General features: G+C 43.7%; 2 protein-coding genes across 2 annotated transcripts in view; one reads left to right on the top strand and one right to left on the bottom strand.

Annotated features, from left to right (window-relative positions):
* LOC137531934 (ubiquitin-like FUBI-ribosomal protein eS30 fusion protein) overlaps nucleotides 1-5778 on the bottom strand; it is a 45175-nt gene extending 39397 nt beyond the window's left edge. The window contains exon 1 of the mRNA XM_068251970.1: nucleotides 5756-5778. The gene's annotated coding sequence lies outside the window, so the exon portion shown is untranslated. The remainder of the gene's footprint in view (nucleotides 1-5755) is intronic.
* Nucleotides 5779-6125: 347 nt separating this feature from the next.
* Nucleotides 6126-14957, top strand: LOC137531933 (uncharacterized). Its single transcript, XM_068251968.1, has 3 exons — nucleotides 6126-6514; nucleotides 8060-8226; nucleotides 13286-14957. Exons 1-3 carry the CDS (start codon nucleotides 6353-6355, stop codon nucleotides 14781-14783), a joined length of 1827 nt encoding a protein of 608 aa, XP_068108069.1. The 5' UTR covers nucleotides 6126-6352; the 3' UTR covers nucleotides 14784-14957.
* Nucleotides 14958-22732: the final 7775 nt, after the last annotated feature.

The raw sequence follows: 22732 nt of genomic DNA, 5'->3' as shown, positions 1-22732 counted from the left end.
ATTGATGAGACTCCCCCATTGTTCACACTCCTTCTGATGCCTCCCCTTGGTGCCCTTCATAGCCTGGGGGCCCATCTCACAAGGGCCATAAAAAAACACTGCCCATCATGATCCTCACACCCATAACAAGTGTAGCCACAAATACACCTGATTTGAAGTAGACTGACCATACGTCCCGGATTGCCTGGGACAGGTCCCGGATTCGGGGTCCCCTGTCCCAGGCTGGCTTGGGTCCCGGGAAACGTCCCACATTTAGATGCAGGACGTCCCAGCTGCGGGAGTATGTGACGTCAATGTCCCGCCCCCCGACGCCCTGCTGCTACTGCTCCCCTCCCTCCGTCTTCTGCCTGCATTGGCTAAGGATTCCCAGCGCTGTCTGGACCCGCCCCCCGCCCTGATGCTCCTGCTCCCTCCCTCCCTGTCTTCTGCCTCCATTGGCTAAGGATTCTGTCGAGCAGGGCTACGGCAAGATGGCTGCCGAAGCCCTGTACTAGGGACTGTGTCTCAGGGGCTTCGGGCGCCATCTTGCCGTAGCCCTGTCAGCGCGGGAGAGAAGATCAGGAGGAAGGTGGTCCCGGGAGCAGCGCGCCAGAGGCCGGAGACTTCTGCCAGGTGAGTAAATGCTTTCTTTTCCAGGTGAAATGTTTGCCCGCATTGCGTTTATTTTCCGGTGAAATGTTTGCCCGCGTTGCGTTTATTTTCCGGTGAAATGTTTGCCCACGTTGCGTTTATTTTCCGGTGAAATGTTTGCCCGCATTGCGTTTATTTTCCGGTGAAATGTTTGCCCGCGTTGCGTTTATTTTCCGGTGAAATGTTTGCCCGCGTTGCGTTTATTTTCCGGTGAAATGTTTGCCCGCGTTGCGTTTATTTTCCGGTGAAATGTTTGACGCGTTGTGTTTATTTTCCGGTGAAATGTTTGCCCGCGTTGCGTTTATTTTCCGGTGAAATGTTTGCCCGCGTTGGGTTAATTTTCCGGTGAAATGTTTGCCCGCGTTGCGTTTATTTTCTGGTGAAATGTTTGCCCGCATTGCGTTTATTTTCTGGTGAAATGTTTGCCCGCATTGCGTTAATTTTCTGGTGAAATGTTTGCCCGCATTGCGTTTATTTTGTACTGACATGTTGCCCGCATTGCGCTTATTTTGTACTGACATGTTGCCCGCATTGCGCTTATTTTGTACTGACATGTTGCCCGCATTGCGTTTAGTTTGTACTGACATGTTTGCCCGCATTGCATTTAGTTTGTACTGACATGTTTGCCCGTGTTGCGTTTATTTTGTACTGACATGTTTGCCCGCATTGCGTTTATTTTGTACTGACATGTTTGCCCGCATTGCGTTTAGTTTGTACTGACATGTTTGCCCGCATTGCGTTTATTTTGTACTGACATGTTTGCCCGCATTGCGTTTAGTTTGCACTGACATGTTGCCCGCATTGCGCTTATTTTGTACTGACATGTTGCCCGCATTGCGCTTATTTTGTACTGACATGTTGCCCGCATTGCGTTTAGTTTGTACTGACATGTTTGCCCGCATTGCATTTAGTTTGTACTGACATGTTTGCCCGTGTTGCGTTTATTTTGTACTGACATGTTTGCCCGCATTGCGTTTATTTTGTACTGACATGTTTGCCCGCATTGCGTTTAGTTTGTACTGACATGTTTGCCCGCATTGCGTTTAGTTTGTACTGACATGTTTGCCCGCGTTGCGTTTATTTTGTACTGACATGTTTGCCCGCATTGCGTTTATTTTGTACTGACATGTTTGCCCTCATTGCGTTTAGTTTGTACTGACATGTTTGCCCGCATTGCATTTAGTTTGTACTGACATGTTTGCCCGCATTGCGTTTATTTTGTACTGACATGTTTGCCCGCATTGCGTTTATTTTGTACTGACATGTTTGCCCGCATTGCGTTTAGTTTGTACTGACATGTTTGCCCGCATTGCGTTTATTTTGTACTGACATGTTTGCTCGCATTGCGTTTATTTTGTACTGACATGTTTGCCCGCATTGCGTTTAGTTTGTACTGACATGTTTGCCCGCATTGCATTTAGTTTGTACTGACATGTTTGCCCGCATTGCGTTTATTTTGTACTGACATGTTTGCCCGCATTGCATTTAGTTTGTACTGGCATGTTTGCCCGCGTTGCGTTTATTTTGTACTGACATGTTTGCCCGCATTGCGTTTAGTTTGTACTGACATGTTTGCCCGCGTTGCGTTTATTTTGTACTGACATGTTTGCCCGCATTGCGTTTATTTTGTGCTGACATGTTGTCCGCATTGCGTTTATTTTGTGCTGACATGTTGCCCGCATTGCGTTTATTTTGTGCTGACATGTTGCCTATTGCGTTTATTTTCTCGGGTCCGGGGTAACTGTTATTGCATTTATTATTTAATGGTCATAGGTGGCTATGTTTGCTGCTTTGTGGTTACGGTATACTATTAGCATCACACAGTTTCTGCACACCCATGATGCAAAGTCTCGTTTGTCCACATCATGGCGTAAACACTGCTTTCTTATGCCTCGCTGTTACATCATTACGTTAGCTCTGCCTATACAATGTCATGGCCACGCCCATTTTTCGCGGTGGCGCAGCCCCCCCCCCCCCCGGTCTTCATCGCTGCGCGCTCCTCAGTCCTCCCCGCTTTTCGCCGCGGCGCACTGCGCCCCCCCCCCGCGACCCCTCCCCGTCCCAGGTTGGACCCACAAAAATCTGGTCACTCTATTTGAAGTGACACGTGCTGGCAAAAGAAAAAAAGACAAACGGACACCGGGAGCCAGATCTGGTGTAGTATCGCCAGGTGGAGTGGATATATAAAGTAGATCAGAAATATACTCACAAAAGTGGGTTGCTCCCTGAGGAAACTACTCGTATAAGCCTGTATAGAAAAAAAAAACGTCCCGACTCGGTCTTTTCCAGATGTTGTGGTCGCTGCTCCTAAAAAAGTTCACTTTGCAGAATCTACGAACATGAACACCCTACAGAGTAGGGTATATAGAAATATGCTGGATGTGTGCAGGAGGCATCCAAAAAAGATTTCCCTTCATATTAACATTTTAAAATTAGTAATATATCAAATTAAAGGATGGAAATAAAGTTTAGAGTCAATCAAACACATTTATTAGTAGAGAAATATATTTACATAGAAAGAGGGACTAAGTCCTGAAAGAGGGACAAATGAGGAGGAAAGAGGGACAGAGGGACAGGGTTCTCAAAGAGGGACTGTCCCTCCAAAAGAGGGACAGTTGGAAGCTATGCTATGGTCCCCACGTTCCAGAACTGGATCCCCCGTTAGCAATCTCCGACCTGAGACTTCACTTCAAATCAAATATGCTGGATGTGTGCAGGAGGCACCCAAAAAAGATTTTTTTTTAACAAGATAATAAAAATTCTCACTCCAAAGGAGTCTGTAAAAAAGGTTTCCAAATGTATTATAAAAGATACAAACGGCACAGTACAAGATACTGTAAAGTCACCGTGCCCTTTGTATCTTTTATAATGAGTTTGGAAACCTTTTTTACCGACTCCTTTGGAGTGAGAATTTTTATTATCTTGATAAAAAAAAATCTTTTTTGGGTGCCTCCTGCACACATCCAGCATATTTGATTTGAAGTGAAGTCTCAGGTCGGAGGAATTTGATATATTACTAATTTTAAAATGTTAATATGAAGGAAAATGAACCAGGATAGAAAGGACCAGTGTGGTTTGAATTATAAAACAACATATTTTTCTTATAAAATCATTATGGTATGTGTGACTAGGGGTGTGACGGGGGTGTGATCAGGGGTGTGGCTTAAGTGTCCCTCTTTCCCATCTCAAAACGTTGGGAGGTATGCATAGGAGGAACGGGAAGGGTCTATAGAGGAAGCAGGAAATTTGGGCGCATGAGGCAGGTGGACAAAAAGGGCGCCGCCATCCACTCCTATAATAAATATCGTTTAATGGGCGCCCAACAGGAAAAAATGGCGCCGGAGAAAAATAACGTTTTACAAGCGGCGCCCGGAGACTTTTAATGTTTTATAACTGCTTCTCATGATTACACATTATTTCATGATTTATAATTTTTTAAACATTATTTTTAAACGAAAACAGCACAATATTTTTTTTAAAACGTTATTAATGCTTATCACAGGGGGGTCTTAGGTTTAGGCACCACCAGGGGAGTCTTAGGTTTAGGCACCACTAGGGGAGTCTTAGGTTTAGGCACCACCAGGGGAGTCTTAGGTTTAGGCACCACTAGGGGAGTCTTAGGTTTAGGCACCACCAGGGGGGTCTTAGGTTTAGGCACCACTAGGGGGGTCTTAGGTTTAGGCACCACCAGGGGGGTCTTAGGTTTAGGCACCACTAGGGGGGTCTTAGGTTTAGGTACCACCAAGGGAGTCTTAGGTTTAGGCACCACTAGGGGAGTCTTAGGTTTAGGCACCACAAGGGGGTTCTTAGGTTTAGGCACCACCAGGGGGGGTCTTAGGTTTAGGCACCACCAGGGGGGACTTAGGTTTAGGCGCCACCAGGGGGGTCTAGGGGTTAGGGGTAGGTACAGGGAAGGTTCTGTGTGAGAGTAGGGTTAAGTATAGTTTTAGTAACATTCTTATTAATCTTTTATAAAACGTTATTATACATTTCACTTTTTAAACAGGGAGATTAACGTTTTTACAATTCCCGATTTCATACACATTATTTAATGATTTATAACTTTATAAAACATTATTTTGAAACGAAATATAGCACAATTTTTTTTAAACGTTATTCATGCTTATCGTTTAAAACCCTGCGCCCTTTTTTCCCGGCGCCCTTTTTTAACGTACGTGTCTATAGAACCCAGAGCCTTCCCTCTCCTTAGGTATCTGGGTTTTTTTTGTTTTATTTACACTTCAGACTCTCTTTAAGATGGCCATACATTATTTGATTTTCCTGTATGGTTCACCAATCGATTTAATCACTTGAAAGGATCGAGGGAGAATGGATTATCGGTATGTTTAATTCTACTCAAGCAATGGAAATTGGACAATATCTGGTTGAAATGACCAACTTACTGGATTGGACAGGATGGAAGATATCGGTAAGTCGTAATGGAATTGGCTACTGTTCACATGCTTTCGATTGACACAGGATGGAGTTTTGGTTTCAGAGCATGGAGGCAGGCACAACATCGTTCAGATATATAGTGAAGGTGAACCGCATAGGATTCGTTTCTAGCGTGTATAGGCCACTATTTGATCGAATTTTGATCAGCCACATTGTAGCTGATCACACAATAAAGTTGATCGCTTACGTTTAATGGAAAACTGAGTAATGTATGGCTACCTTTATTATTGCTCTAGCACAGCATATGTTACTCACTCGGGCGATTAGCGGGTAATTCCCACTAATCACCGAAGCAATATAGCTTTTTAAAGCGCTAGCGCAATACAAACCTTATGTCAGTGATCTCACTGCCGCAATTGCCACCGATCACGGGTGATTCGCAATTAGCAGCAGTCGCTAAATGCATTGCAGCATTTTGCCACGATTCTGAAACAATCACACTACAAAAAAGCGCTGATCGCGATCGCTTGTGAATCAGAAGAGTGTAGTGATTTTGCCACGCTAATCGTGGAAAAATCACCTGCGCAAACCTCTAGCATTTTTGCGATTGCCAGTGTGAATAGGCCCTCAAGGCCATGTTCAGGGTCGTGCTTTAGCAATATGAAACCTGTCATGAGCTCCAAAATAAGGCAAAAGAAGCAAGAGTATTGGTCAAGGAGAAGACACTCACATTCATAAGGAGCAATTTCAGCCTGACCACATCAAATACAGTACTCTGTTATAGTACAAAGCTTTATTTTTTTTACTCTTCATCAGAAATTATTTTGGCGGAGCTCCTTATGTTGAACACTTGGTGCAGAAGCCCTCTATATACGGCCACCGCTCTCCGCTCTTTAGCGCCCCCTACACGCCGCAACTGTGAAACTGTGAGAGTGGAGGAAAATGTGTCTTGACGTCATTTGCACGCGCGCTCGCATCCAGGAAGTAAAAGCTACCGAACCACTCCTGCTCCACCCACTCTACGCAAAACGTATAGCAGGAAGCGGAAGCGCGGGCTTTGGCGTGGTTTGCTGTGGAGCGCATGCGTGGAACGCTTTGCACATGCGCAGTTGGCCGTGGAGCGCATAGTGCTGCGCAGAGCCTGGCAAGTTTGAAATCGCTGTTGGTTGTATATTTGTTAGCAGAGTGTGAGCTGCTGCTGGAATTCATTTGTCCTAATGGTTGGGTGGCATTGAATGCAGAGACGCACCAGTGGGCAAGTCCAGAGCAGGCTATAGAACACAAGGGTTGCCCAACCAGTTATGTGTTAGGCTGGTGATTTCACCCCATGGCTGCCTATCACTGCTGTGTTCCCTTCTGTAACAGTGATGCCAGGTATAATGCAGACAAGAAGATCTCCTTTCATAGAATCCCAGCCTTCCATGTAGAGCCGCAGAGACACCGCGACTGGCTGACCAGAATTCGGCGAGAGCCAGGACCCAACTTTAAGGTAATGTCATTATTCTGGGGACTTGGGCTACATTCACAGCGACATGTTGCATTGGACAGTATAATCGCATTGCTCACACAGTGTAATGATATTGTAATGGTACGTGTTAGCAGTACGATGGAGTGCGTTTCCTTGCATGCAGTGTGATAGCGCATAATGTGCATGTTAACAGTCACACCGCATGCGATTCAAACCGATTTTTAAAACATGGATATTGTCATTTGTAAGAGCACCGTGATTAACGTAGTAATTGCGGTGCCCTGTATCGATTGGTGCAATACGTTTTTAACCCAATAGCAAATCTAGGGCCTGCTGCAGCTTGCCTGCATTTTCAATTAGGGTAAATGAATGGAAGTGCATGCAAATCGCATAGCAAATGCGTTGATATGTGATCTTCCATTTGAAAAGCGTATTGGTGCGTTTTTTATTATTACTCTGCTAAAATCTTGTGGTATGGATGTTGATACTGGTGTTAAAGCGGGATTGTCACCATAAAAATCAAATTTCAACAGCAACTGGTCTGAGCGTATTAAGTGATAAAGATGCAAATCCTGCATTCAAAACTTTGAAAACTTTTTCTGCTGTTATGGTTTTGAGTTATCACATACCTTAGGAGCACTGGCCCTTTAATAGCCATTGCCATTCAGTTGAATGCTGGGGTTTTTTTTTATCTATAATATATTCCTCTGCTCCTCTGTTTCCCTTTACTTCCCTGCCTAGCTGAAACATGATCCTCTGCTCACTTGTGTTTACAAGCAAGTCTAAGGTGACTCAGCAATTGGAGGAGAAATAAAAAAAAAAGGAATAAATTACATCAGTATTTAGCCTCAAACTGTGGGCAAAAGACATAGCCCCCACCAGGAACAAAATTCTCTTAATTTACTATATAAAATTCACTGAAATCAAAACGTGCACAGTGCAATACATGTGTTATGTAAGTAGATCAAGTATTTATCTACTTATATACGGTATGTGTTTTTCTCCCTGGCATAGTATGGCTGATCCTCCTGCTTTAAGTTAGTTGTGTGCACATTTTACAAAGATTTGTATGGTCCAATACAAAGCTTTGTAAAATTCAGCTTGGACTTGGACCAATGTCATCATCCTCTGCATTTGACTAGTCCAAGTCAAATGCAGAGGTTGATGACATTGGTCCAAGTCCAAGCTGCATAAATTTGACACAAACTCAAAACAATATTTCTCGAAGCCTAATCCTATCCAAACACCCCCACCACTCAATGCCTAACTGATCACTCCGCCGCAATATCTACTGATAGCCAACACTCACCTACTACGCCTTGCCGCAATCCACGCCGATATATCCTTTGTCACTGAATACTCCTTTCTTTTACGCTAATTAACAGGCGATGGCAGCCTAATCCCGCTATTTATCGGGCACCACCAATGCCCATATTTCCCACGAGCGACACAATAGCCACAATTACCATTTATATCCTAGCGCCGCCAGCGCCCAAATTTTCTGCTTCTGAGAGGTCTTATAAGATGTTGGCATATCCTTATATATTATGTTCTCTCTTATTTCAGGTGTCCAGCTGTACCAGGGTCTGTTCCAAACATTTCCTTTCAACAGACTTTGTAAAAACGTTAACCGGTAAAAGGAATCTCAAGCCTTATAGTGTGCCATGTGTATTTCAGTGGACAACCAGTGAGCTAACGGGAGAACAGCTGTCCACGCCAAATAAGAAGATTGGGTAAAATACTCTTCGTTTACTATTGTGACTTTTTTTCAGGGGCGTTGCTAGCCCTAAAGATCAGTGGCACGTGTCCCGGATCTATTCTGGGGTGCCACAGGCAGAGTCAGCTGTGGTGCCTCAATGGCGGCCATACTGGGTGCTGTGGTGTCATGCTGGGTGCTGTGATGCCTTTATTGGGGCATGCAGGGAGCTGTGTTTCTTTTGTGGGGGCATGCTGATAATGGTGGTGCCTCAATAAAAGGCCAGTGGGAACATGGGAGGGGGGCCACTAGACTGTCAGGGAATGCTATGGGGGAACTGCCAGATAACCTGGCAGTCGGCCAGCAAACCCAGCAGAATTTTTTTTTTTTTTGGCCCGGGGGGGGGGGGGGGGGGGGTCTGTATTAATGGAGAGGGGCTTCATCCAACACTTTGCTGGGCAGGCCTACTTAGCTACTTAGGCTGCTGTTAAGTGGAACCTTAAAAGATACCCGAAGAGACACGTGACATGATGAGATAGACATGTGTCTGTACAGTGCCTAGCACATAAATAACTATGCTGTGTTCCTTTTTTTTTCTTTCTCTGCCTGAAAGCGTTAAATATCAGGTATGTAAGTGGCTGACTCAGACAGGAAGTGACTACAGTGTGACCCTCAATGATAAGAAATTCCAACTATAAAACACTTTCCTAGCAGAAAATGGCTTCTGAGAGCAAGAAAGAGATTAAAAGGGAAATTTCTTATCAGTGAGGGTCACACTGTAGTCACTTCCTGTCTGAGTCAGAACTATGTCAGCCACTTACATACATGATATTTAACTATTTCAGGCAGAGAAAGACAAAAAGGAACACAGTGTGCTAGGCACTGTACATACACGTCTATCTCCTCATGTCACGTATCAGTTCGGGTATCCTTTAACTGAGAAGGGTATGGATGTTTCCTTTTAAACAATACCAGTTGCTTGTCAGTCCTGCTGATATCTTTGGCTGTAGCAGTGGCTGAATCACACACCTGAAACAAGTATGCAGCTAATCCAGTCTGACATTGGTCAGAGCACCTACCTGATCTGCATGCTTGTTGAGGGACTGTGGCTAATATTAGAGACACAGGATCAGCAGGAGAGTCAGGCAACTGGTATTATTTTAAAAGGAAAAATCCATATGCTTCTCAGTTTAGGTTTCCTTTAAATTTATGTAAATGTGGCTCCACCCATGACCACACTCACATTCTGGTGCGTGACACACCCATTTTCCTTCTGGAGTGCTCAAAAGTACCCCGAAACTCTTAGGATCCTAGCAGCGCCCCTGCCTTTTCTATCCCTGTCTCAGAATTCAGCGAAAGGATAAGGGTGCCACTGTAGTGTTATAAACAATGGATCCAGTGGTATACCTGTATATATTCATTCAATATATTTCTCACAAATTGGATAAAAATCACAACTTTGCTTGTTTCCATGTTGGCTGCAGCAGAAGGGAGTGCTTGAGAGAGCCGTGACCTTAGCACTGTATAGCAGAAATTCAGTGGTTTTGTTCTTATTGGTTTTCTGAATGGCTAGTGAAAGGGCAGCAGATCAGAATACAACTTGTTCCTGCTTCAAGGCTGGTACCCACAATATGACTTCTCGTCAGAGCGAGGGGTCAAATTGATAATTTCCGGCATGTCTGATCTACTCCCAATCAATGGATGAAATTTGTGCTGTAATTATTGGAAAATGATCTTGTTATAGATTGGGAGCAGATTGGCCTTGTTGGAGATTGTTTTGATCTATCGCATCAGGCATCAGCTAGAACAGTGTGACCCTGGACGGTGCAGCAGAAGATGAGTGGTTGGAAAAAAGGAAATCAACAGCCTGTAGTTGCTAAGAAGTGAAGAGCAGGGCTGTGGAGTCAGAGCAATTTTGGGTACCTGAAGTTGGAGTCGGTGGTTTCATAAACTGAGGAGTCGGATGATTTTTGTACCAAATTCACAGCCCTGGTAAGTATTAGACTAAGGCGTCGGGGTCGAGGAGTCGGAGCCATTTTGGGTACCTGGAGTCGGAGTTGGTAGTTTCATAAACTGAGGAGTTGGGCGATTTTTGTGCCGACTCCACAGCCCTGGTGAAGAAAGCACAGGTTTTAGAGTGAACACTTTAATCTACCGCTGTTATTTTATGGAAACCTATGCAATCCTGCAAGTGGCCTATAGTTGCTCTCGTTTCTGGGCAGATTCTTCAATGCTTTATCTCTCAGAATCAGGCATGAGATCTGGTGTTGTGAAGTTAAGTACCCACTTGTAGATCACTGGCAGATGGATTGGGGATCTCTGCCGATAAACGTTTGTTCCCTAATTAATCTGGCTGAATCTGCAAGTGACAGTTCCTGCAAAAGATCAGTTTCTGCAAAATGCATTCATAGTCTATGATATCTGCAGATCTCATACACACATTGTTTAACGGACAATCATCGGCCGATCAGATCCACCAGGATGGATCTTTGGATCAGCAGATGATTGGCTGATCTGCAGATGAATGTCCGTTAAACTAGGTGTGTATGAGGATCTGCAGATATCATAGACTATGAATGCATTTTGCAGGAACTGATCTTTTGCAGGAACTGATCTTCTGCAGATGCTGATCTGTTGCATGTGTACAGCATCTATGTGTCCAGCATCTTGCAAAGATTTTTATCTGATGGAGAGTTCAGCTCAATAGAATAGACTGTGTAGAATATGGCTCTCATACTACATGAAAGGGGGTAAAATTGAACTGTGATCTTTCATTTTCCAAAGACTTTTATCTGATGTGTGTACCCACCTTTAGAGGGATGAGGAACAGGACTGACAGAGCGGGCGGGTTGTGTAGGGACGGCCTGTACTCATCTGTGACGATCCACCAGTCCAGGTCGCTGAAACACATTGGAGAGGATCGGGGGCTTCCGTACACATGCTGGGCCTAAAGCTAGGAACATGCTTTATATCTAACTCGGTTGACATGGTTATTCCTGATAAGGATATGGGCCAGGAATATAAAGTTCGTACAGATGTTTGCAGGCCTTCTTTAGCAAACTGCCAGGATTGATCGCCTTGCCCGACATCCTTTTGTTTCTTTGAAGTTCCGGGAACAGCATCATGCTGCTTGCACACATACCCTCCTCTGCGTTTGTCACCAAATTGCTCTTACAGACATCTCCTAGAGTAGAATTCTAGTCCTATATCTGTGCTGTTTGTCCTTTATGGCCACATGTTAGATTCTTTTTGTATTAGAATACTAGAGGCACTCACTGAAAAAAGATTTAAATGGGGGTGTTTAATTCAGCACCCTTGACATAATACATTCAAAACCCAGTTTAGACGAAAACCTTTAGCTTAGGCCTCGTTCACACTTGCGTTTTGGCTTGCAAACGGACCGGATCGTATCAGGACCTGATCCGGATTGGAACCGTACGGTTCCGATCCGGATCCGGTCCGTTTGCATCAGGCATGCATCAGGCATGCATCCGGATCCGTGGGGTTTAAAAACAAAAAAAATAACAATTACCTTGGGGTCTGCAGAAGGTGCACCTGTAGAATCAGGTCCTCCGCTGTAGGCCTCACCTCCACCTCCCGACATACTGCCAAACCGCTCCAGCACACTCCAGCACGTTTAGTCACTGCTGCTCCACTGCTCCCCATGTGTCCCCATCCGAAATGGCCGCTAGAATCCGCCTAGGAAGTGGGGTAGAACGTCAGGTGTTTGCATCCTGTGTGTTCTGTGCTTTCCGTTCCCCATAGGTTTCCACATCCGCATGGTGCAGTCAGGATCCGGTCCGGGTGCGTGGGCCGGATGAGCCGTACCCAAAAAATAGCGCATGTTGGAAAAGCCTCTAGAGTCCGGATCCGATCCGGCTCCGCACTGTACGGAACGTACGTATGTGAACGTCCGCATAGCCTTTGCATTGCTATGCGGAACGTACATTCCATTTGTACAGTATACGGTCCGGATCCGGACAGGGAACGCTAATGTGAACCGGGTCTAACAGTTGCTCATACAGCTTTGCTTTCTCCAAGTGGGACTAATCCCCAACAAAGTGCATTAGGTGCTTTAGATCAAACTCATGAGTAAAATGTTTCACTTAGCTACTTAACAAAATAGTGGGAAGCCTCTTTCAGATCTTCTGCAATCTCACCACTGCTGGCAGAGACCCTCTTCACCTCCATGGCCTCCCCCATGGTTATGTATTCGCGTTACCGTTGTGCAGAGGTGCAAGTATGGCCCACGCATGCCCAGTAGCACGAAGCCGCTTGTGCAAGGAGGCAAATAAGCAGCTTTGTACTACTAGGCATGCGTGGACCATACTTGCGCCCATACAGGGACCATTTCAAATATATGCTTATAGGGACCCCGTGCAAGAACAGTGGGCCACAGGAAGATCTGGGTAGCCTCAGGACTACCCAGAGGCTTCCCCATGCTGAAGTAAGGCTACACACATTCTATTTTGGTTAACCAATCATTGACCAATTTTACCATCTCCATGTACTATGAGGGCCAGCAGAATACTATGAACAGATATAGGTAAATAGGTAAGCTCTCATACTACATGGGCATGGTAAAAAATTACCAATAAAAATTGCATGTGTGTACCAGAATGTAAAACACTCACTCATCTTGATTGTTTTTAATTGCATTCTGGTGGTATGTGGTTCTAGATTGAAGTCCCTCAGTTATATCACGCTTTTTCCAGTGTCCTCCTAAAATAGTTTCAACGTTTTCAGATCAAGCAACCTTTGGCCCTAATCTTCTACCATTTTTTGAGAAGCAGAACTAAAAAAAAGTCCCTGAGATCCATTAGAGATGGCAACATTTCTCTACATTCAGTAACCTAAACTCTGAGTACAATTCCTTCTAGTCTATTAATTTCTGTTGTTTGAAATATATTTAGAAACTCCCTGTTTTTGTTGCCTTTACTTTTCTTTTTTTTCTTTTTGGGGTTCCTAGAGATGTAAATGATTTTTAGATGTTTTGAAGTTTTGTATGTATTTGTTTATGGCTTTAATTCACTTTAAAGTTTGTTTGTTTTTTTGTTTTTTTTTACCAACCTTTTTTTTTTTTAACTTGTCACTAGGTCTGCGAAAAACATTCTTCAGCCTATTTTGCCTATACAAACTTCAGTACAGAATAATAATAAGCCACTCCAGCCAGCAGAGATGACGGCATCCATCCTGGACCACTGTTATGACTTACCCCCCATGACTGATGCTGAGATGCTCCATGCAGCTCGTGAAGAGATCGCAAGGTTGCAGCAACGCAATGCTGCTCTGGAAAAAAACAGGTTCTTTCTCGAACGGTTTTGCACAGACTCCAGCCTTATAAACTTCTACACCGGATTCAAAGATTATTCAACTTTAAAAATTGTGTTTTCAACACTGACTGAGACAGAAGGCAGCTCAGAGAAATGGAAGCAATGCCAACAGGTAGGAAACACGAGTGTTAACCGGCAGCGTGTGTCTGAAACCGAGACCATGTCACAAATGGACCAGTTCTTCTTGTTTTTATGCAAAGTTCGGCAAGGATTCCATGACCAAGATTTGTCAGTACGTTTTAACATATCACAAAGTAGGGTTACTAGGATTGTCATTACATGGGCTCACTACTTGTACCTTGTGCTTGGGGAAATACCGCTGTGGCGCAGCCGAGAAACCGGTTGCCAAGATGTGCCGGAGTGCTTCAAAGCGTCTTACCCTCGTGCCCGGGTGACCTTGCATTGTGCTGAAATTAAAGTGCAGACCAGCGATATGGATAGTGTAACATCCCAGATATACTATAATCACAATACTTACAAATGCTTACTTGGCATAGCCCCCCACGGAGCAGTGATCTTTATTAGCCCTTTGTACTCTGGCTGTGCCTCAATAAGAGACATCACAAAGTCTTCTGGCATCTTGGAGCTTTTGGAACCTGGTGACTGGGTCATCACTGACAAAGACTTTATTATACAGGACCTGATGGAGTCTGTTGGAGCATTTGTGGTTGTTCCTCCTATCGTAACCACTACCTTGCCTCCAGAATGCCGTGAAGTCATGCTAAGCCAGCCCAAAGCAGATAAAAATACCATGTACATCTTGGCGTCTTCTGCTGAAGAAGGCCAAGAAACGCTGTTAGTGACTACCTCTACAGGCATGGAGGATGCTGTGGTGGAATTGGAGCGTTCCATGAGTGATGAAGAGGTTGTTGAGGAGGTTGTGACAGAAGAAAAAGTCATGGAAGTGGTGACAACCTCCGATTGCATTATTGAGGTTTGTGAAGAGACTGTCTCATCCAGAATAAAAAATGACGCCTCGAAAAACTTACAGGGTAAGATCGTTATGAAAGATATACAGGCCAGCCGAGAAGAGGTGGTCACCACTTCTCCACATCTGGGACGGAGCGTTGAAGATCCCAAAGGACTAAGCACTGATATTAATTCTCTTGCTCGTCTAAGAATTTGCATCAATCAAGATATAAATAGAGTTCGTCAGTATCGCCTCTTTGATAATATTTTGCCATTTGCCTTAGCAGGCATCACAAATCAGCTATGGGCAGTATGTGCTATGCTGACCAACATTAATGGATCACTGAGCTAGAGGTGTATTTATTTTTTTTCTGTTAACTGTTCAGTTAAGGTCTTTGGTTTTTCCCTGACACAAGTTTAGCATTTCCTTTTAACATTCTACAAAATGTTTGTGTTTGCTCTCATTGCAGATGCAGTACAAATTGCTTTCATTGGAAAAGAGGGTTAAATAAAAGCTATTGTGTTTTGTAACATTTGTAAGCTGGCACTGCTGTTTTAAGGGCATGTTAGTTTCTGGTAAAACAATCAGAGCGTCTAGAGGACCTCTGCCAGTAACAGTTCTCTCATTAGTTTAAAGAGGAACTTTACTGAAAGATGGGGGGGGGGGGAGAAAATCCGTTCATGCTGTTTGATCATTCATGAGCTTGCAAGTCATCATCTTTACTGCTTGCAGACAAGAGGGGTATAAAAAGACAGCACACTAACTGCCATTCTCTATTAACACACCCTCTAACAATGTGATAGGGTAAAAGGTTGATTGTCATACATACACAGTATATGCACAGAGAGATACTGCTTGCTGGGCAGTTGGAAACTGGTTATTTTCCACAGTGTTGCGAGATTCACAGCCATGGCCCTGACATCACACTGTAGGAGGGGTTTCACCACAATATCAGCCCTGGTGATGTCCCTGATGATCTATTCGAAAAAAAGGTAAGATTTCTTGTGGGAAAGGGGGTATCAATACTTATTAGCATGAAGTTCAATCCTAGGGTTAAAGTTTTCATGGTAATCCGGCCAGCACTGGAGCGCGGCTGGACTACATTCACGGACGCACGCAGAAGCGCGTGACTAGTGGGAATTACCAGAGCAGAGTTCCCCAACTCTATCCTCGAGGCCCACCAACAGTACATGTTTTGCAGGAAACCACAAAAATGCACAGGTGAGGTAATTAGTTTCTCTGCAGAGCTGATTAACTTCCTCTGTGGATTTCCACAAAACATGCACTGTTGGGCCTTGAGGACAGGGATGGAGAACACTGTACTAGAGGACAGCAAGGGACCCCATGCACCTAATGGGGATGGAGGAAGCCCCAGGTAAGTTTAAATAAACCCACAACGCCCATCTCAGGTTCCCTTTAAAGAGAGTCTGAAGCGAGAATAAATCTCGCTTCAGACCTCATAGATAGCAGGGGCATGTGTGCCCCTGCTAAAACGTCGCTATCCCGCGGCTTAACGGGGGTCCCTGATCCCCCAAATCCCCTCCGTATAGCGGGGGAGCGCTTCCGCATTGGGGCAGGGCTAACCGCCGCAGCCCTGCCTCCCGCGCGTCTATCAGACTCATACTTCCGCCTCTCCCCCGCCCCTCTCAGACTTCCTTCACTGAGAGGGGCGGGGGAGAGGCGGTGATGCGCGTCTGGTAGACGCGCTGAGAGGCAGGGCTGCAGCCGTTAGCCCTGCCTCCAGGAAGAGCAAAATTTACGACCAAGTTGGTCGTTGATTTTGCAGGGGGGGGGGGGCTTGGGGGTGAAGGGACCCCCCCATTTAGCCGCGGGATAGCGGCGTTTTAGCAGGGGCACACATGCCCCGCTAACTATGAGCTCTGAAGCGAGATTTATTCTCGCTTCAGAGTCTCTTTAAGCATGGGTTTCTTTTATTGCAGTCCACCCATTGCAGGATTGCTGTAAATTACCATTATCACAACAACAAAAATTAATATTTCAAATACACCTACATGTAAGATGTACGTTTTGTCCTAGAGTAAAATAAGAGTTAATGTAAAACAATTTGTCAGTGCCAAGCCACACAGCCCATAATACAGCTGTCACTGGCTGCAACCCTCATTTCCAATTTTAGATATACCCGGTTATAGCGTGTATACATTACACAATAACAGTCCACAGCCCTACTAAATATAAGGCGCTGTAAATTACTTTTGACTTATTGTGACAGGTTTTGGATTAGTCTGTCTTCTCATAGGGGATTCACAAAATTTCCGTTATAATTTATGAAGAGGACTTCCAGGAAATGACCAATTCAACAAAGCCAGCCACCCTACCTCCTTGTATGCCACTATTATGGCAGTTGGACTGTCCCACTGATGCCCAGACAACGATTCTGAAAATAAATGGAATCCCCTCCCCAGAACTGTCAGATTAAGGCCTGGTTTCCACTAGTGCTTTTTGTGTCAGATTTTTCTCTCAGAAAATTTGCATTGATTTTGCAACTAATGCTAGTGAATGGTGCTGTTTCCATTCAATGCAACTTTTTGTACGCGTCTGTACACGTGAAAAAAATCTGAGGTCATATCATTTTTTTTCGGACATCGCATATGATTCGCGTACAATGCTTTGTATAGGCAATGCAAATTATTGCGTTATTTGCCCTAAAATTTGCATTAGATCCATGTTTACAGGAAGTTGTCAGCAGTCATGACTAAGCTGTTACTAGGCAGATTACTTTATATTTAACTATTGCGAATTTTCACGTACGGAAATTTGTATAAAAACGCGTAAAAATTAACATGCAAATTTTCACCAATCTGAAAAATCTTATATAATTTTTTTTGCAGGCAAAAATTTCAGGCTACAGTGAAAACATACCCTAAATCTAGGTTACAGTTATATTGGAAAAAATCAATTTACAGTATAGTGTATGTAATTCTAGCTCAAATGTGCATTTTACATGTATGTGTGTATATGTATTTTTAATTGTACAGTTGTTTGTTTTTTTGCGATAGTGGCCGCGTTTGGACTGTTCCCCAGATTTCTCTACTACTTCCTTGTTTCACTGCAAAAGGCAAATGAGTTTGATAGGAGATAAATGAAATGGGTTGAAATGCTGCCCCTAATTGTGCCCCAAAATCACAACTGTGAGTGAGTGCTTATTTTCCTGAAAGTTTAAAATGGTAAGATATAACAAAAACAGTGTTTAATAATAATGGGTTATTGGATTTAAGTCTGGACACACGGAAATAAATACCGTAATTGTTATTATATTCGTGAAGCACAAACCTCTTCAGTAGTGCCTCACAAAACGCAGGAAGACGATACTTGTCTGTAGTGCCTCACAAAACGCAGGAAGACGATACTTGTCTGTAGTGCCTCACAAAACGCAGGAAGACGATACTTGTCTGTAGTGCCTCACAAAACGCAGGAAGACGATACTTGTCTGTAGTGCCTCACAAAACGCAGGAAGACGATACTTGTCTGTAGTGCCTCACAAAACGCAGGAAGACGATACTTGTCTGTAGTGCCTCACAAAACGCAGGAAGACGATACTTGTCTGTAGTGCCTCACAAAACGCAGGAAGACGATACTTGTCTGTAGTGCCTCACAAAACGCAGGAAGACGATACTTGTCTGTAGTGCCTCACAAAGCGCAGGAAGACGATACTTGTCTGTAGTGCCTCACAAAACGCAGGAAGACGATACTTGTCTGTAGTGCCCCACAAAGCGCAGGAAGACGATACTTGTCTGTGGTGCCTCACAAAACACAGGAAGACGGTACTTGTCTGTGGTGTCTCACAAAATGCAGGAAGACGATACTTGTCTGGGATGAGAAGTGATTCTTGCAGTGTAGCCCTCATATAACACTTACTGTACATTATAATAGTAGAATCCCTTTATAGTAAACTCCATAGGGACTAGGTAATTAGTTTACTATATCAGAAGTTTAAACATTGTATATTTATACAGACGGAGTTGCTGGGACCTGAGGGCTGAGCTTACTATATCCAGAGGTTTACTATTATTAATGTTTACTATAACAAGATTCTACTGTAGGAAACTCCTAGAAAGAGGAATAGTGAAACATTCATATTTACATTTGCTATATGCCAGTTTCCTGTATGTTACTGTATGCTTTGGTGTTAGCAGTTTCTGAGTAAAGCACGATTCTAGGGAAGCCAGGCTTGAGTCAGGGCATCTGATTTGCACACTTGTAGTGGGTTAGTGACTTAGAACGTATCGAAGCAAGGGACATTTTCATTAGGCGAGTAGTGATGAACGCTTCCACATTGTATTTACTTTCAATAAAGCTGTTACACGTAGATTCTCGGATATAGTAAACTCAGTCAGGTCCCAAGCATAGGCCTGTATGAATATACAATGTATGACCAATCCTGATATAGTAAACTCTTCCTGGTCCCTTGGAGTTTGCTATAAATGGATTCTACTGTATTCTAATATATTCTTGGTTTTTGCATGCAGTTTTCAAACTTGTGATTTGCAGCGAGTCTGGCTGTCACAATGCTGAACCTTGAAGAAGACTGGGAAGGGACTGCACTGGAAGCTTGAGTTCAGAAATAAATACCTAAGGAGAGCAAAGCCTCTGGACCCTAATGAAGGTTCCGTTGGCATCCTCCGATCCTCTGCCGCTCTCCGCATCCTCCTGCTGACTGGGGCCACACGCCTATGCTAGCACAAGCGCAGCCGTGCTGCAGCCACACACTAGCACGGAGCTGCACGGCGGTACTTGCGTGTTGGCGGTGCAACCACACACGTCATTTGAAGAGGAGCACATCCCAGATTAGATTACTGATAATTCCCTGTCAGTAATCTTTGGAGGGTCCACGATGGGAGAGTGGTGGACACGGAGGGAAGCTTTATTAAGATCCAAAGGCTTCCCTTTGTATTTGTTCATTTTTGATTTTGTACCTGGGCTTCAGTATACTTTAAACAAGTCAAAATTTGTACAATGCAGCTTTGCATGCTTGAATTCTGAGGTATTCTTATATGCTCAAAGCATGTAGGCACATTTATAGCTAAATGCATAGTAGGATTTTAGTATCTTTTATTACCTTAAAGTGTCCCTGCAGTCAGATAAGAAAGTAATTCATTTTTTACGGACCCAGTATTTATGGAAATTTGTCTTGTTGTGATCTCCTGATGAAATGGAGCCCAGTGCAGCTGCAAGAACAGTATAAAAGTATTACTTGCTGTAGAGGTCAGCCAGTCGACTGATGTTGCTGGCAATGTCCACTGATTCCCTGTTATAAAGAGCTACCCAGATACAACGTCTGCATAGAACTGAAACAGATCATTAAAGGAGAACTGTAGTGAGAGGTGTATGGAGGCTGCCATATTGATTTCCTTTTAAGCAATACCAGTTACCTGGCAGCCCTGCTGAGCTATCTGCCTGCAGAATCACACCAGGAGCAAGCATGCAGCTAATCTTGTCAGATCTGACAATAATGTCAGAAACACCTGATCTGCTGTATGCTTGTTCAGGGTCTATGGCTAAAAGTATTAGGCCACATACACACATCAGACCATAGTCTTTTGAAAATAAAAGATCACAGACCAATTTTACCCCCTTCCATGTAGTATGAGAGCCATACCTACACAGTCTATTCTATGGAGCTGAAGTCCCGATCAGATAGAAATCTTTGCAAGATGCTGCACACAAAGATGCTGTACAGACACAAAAGATCAGTATCTTCAAAAGATCTGTTCCTGCCAAAAATCATTTCCTGCAAATTGCATTCATAGTCTATGAGATCTGCAGATCATCATACACACCTTGTTTAACTGACATTCATCTGCAGATCAGACCATCGTCTGCAGATCTGAAAATCCATCCTGGTGGATCTGATCTTCAGATGAATGTCTGTTAAACAAGGTGTGTATGATGATCTGCAGATATCATAGACTATGAATGCATTTTGCAGGAACGGATCTTTTGCAGGAACAGATCTTTTGCAGATACTGATCTTTTGTGTCCGTACAGCATCTGTGTGTGCAGCATCTTGCAAAGATTTCTGTCTGATGGGGAGTTCAGCTCCATAGAATAGACTGTGTAGAGTATGGCTCTCATGCTACATGGAAGGGGGTAAAATTGGTCTGTGATCTTTCATTTTCCAAAGACCGGACGGGAGCTGCTGATTGACTTTTTTTGTGAAATCCCTTATGCTGCCCAGCCTCATCCTGACTTTGCCTCCTGCAGCCCCCAGGTAAATTGAGTTTGAGACCTCTGGCTTAAAAGGAAATCAATATAGCAGCCTCCATACCACTTTCACTACAGTTCTCCTTTAAGTTGGGAAATGTGGTGTCATATGACCATTAGATGTCGCCATCTTTTCATTCTGCCCATCTACCAGCACAGAGCTATGCAGAAGTTCCTCAGGACTGCTTTGAAGGGGGCTTACAAGGTAGATGGTGTACTGTAGTGAAAATAATGTAATTGATAAAATTTGCTTTTTTTTTTTTTTTTTTTTTTTTTTTTACAATATTCATTTATAAATGTTCTAGTCAGTGTTTATCTATTGTAAAATATTTCCTCTCTCTGATTTACATTCTGAAATGTATCACTGGTGGTGACATCTTTAGTTCTGCCAGGTGATCTGTACGGAATGTTTGTTACTGAGAGTTCTACGCACAGAGGGAGATGTTGCTTGCTTGGCAGTTGGAAAAAGATTTTTTTTTTCCCCCCACAATGCAACAAGGTTCACAGATGGCAATCTGTCAGGACCATGGTCATTACATCACACTGTGGGAGAGATGTCACCACAATTTCAGCCACAGAACTCCCTGATGATCTATTTATTTATTACGCGTATATTCCGGCGTATTAGACGACTGGGCATATAAGACGACCCCCAACTTTTCCAGTTAAAATATACATTTTAAGATATACTCGCCCTATAAGAATATCCCTCTTGACTGTTGGACATTTGTATACTGTACTGTGTGTACTGGTGCTATACTGTATAAACAGGTACAGATACTGGTGCTGTACTGTATGTGGCACCCAGTATAGAACAACCAGCCAATCGCGGCAAGCGATGTACCTTACCGGCAATTGGCTGGTTGTTGTATACAAAGCCTGCATGGATTGGTCAACTATCCCTGTCTCCAAGACTATCAGAGTGGTTGTGCAAACATGCCTCTTTCACCTGCCTGGCCCGCCCTTGTATACTATTACCTCCTTCTCTGCCTCTTAGATCTCGCACTTCTCCATCCTGGCTCGGAAGTTTCAGCACCCGCCCTATAAGACACCTGGCGTATAAGACGACCCCTGACTTTTGAGAAGATTTTCCTGGGTTAAAAAGTAGTCTTTTTTTATACACCAGAATATTCAGTATTTATTGTATTTATAAAGCGCCAACATATTACGCAGCGCTGGACATTAGTGAAAGTTACAGACAATATTTATGGGTGACATACAGCAATAAGACAATACAGGAAAACAAGTAAAACCAGATCACGCAGCCCAGTATAAGTACAGCGTAATGCTTAGTAAGTCACTGGATGGGAGCATGGGGATTAGGCAAGTCAAGTTCACTTGGCTTACAATCTAGAGGGAGAGGTGGGGACACAAAAGGGAGGGGACCAGAGATCTTGATCAGAAAAGGTAAAAAAATAAATAAAAATCAATACATTGAAAAGTGAGCAGTTACGAATGATTGACTGTGGTGTAATCCTTTCATGCTGTTTGATCCTCTTGAGACTGCAAGAGATCATCATTGCTGCTTGCAGACAAGAGAAAAAGACAGCACCAACGGCCATAAACCTAACTTCTAACAATGTAATAGGATAAAAGGTTATTATATACACAGTATATGCGCACAAAGGGTTATGCTGCTTGCTTGGCAGTTGGAAACTGCCTTTATTTTCCATAATGCAACAAGATCCACAGACAGGAAGCTCTGTCAGTGTCATGGCCCTGACATCACATTGTGGGAGGGGTTTCACTACAATATCAGACATACAGATGTCCCTGATGAGCTATTTAAAAAAAAAAAAGTAAATATTTCTTGTCGAAATGAAGGTATTGGCTAATGATTGGAATTAAGTTGAATCCTTAAAGTCCCTCTTTAAAGTAAACCTGTATCCCAAATGTATATTGCAGAGACTCAGATGGATTTTGCCCATCACCATCCCTAGTTTGGAGAATATTGGTGACAAGATCAGAGGATTATTGATTTCCCACAAGAAATCATTACCGCATTATTGAATAGATCATCAGGGACCTCTATGTGTCTGATTTTGCAGTGAAACCCCTCCCACAGTGTGATGTCATGG

This window comes from Hyperolius riggenbachi, chromosome 9, assembly GCF_040937935.1.
Source record: "Hyperolius riggenbachi isolate aHypRig1 chromosome 9, aHypRig1.pri, whole genome shotgun sequence".
Classification (NCBI taxonomy): domain Eukaryota; kingdom Metazoa; phylum Chordata; class Amphibia; order Anura; family Hyperoliidae; genus Hyperolius; species Hyperolius riggenbachi.
This window is presented reverse-complemented; position numbering and strand designations above follow the sequence as displayed.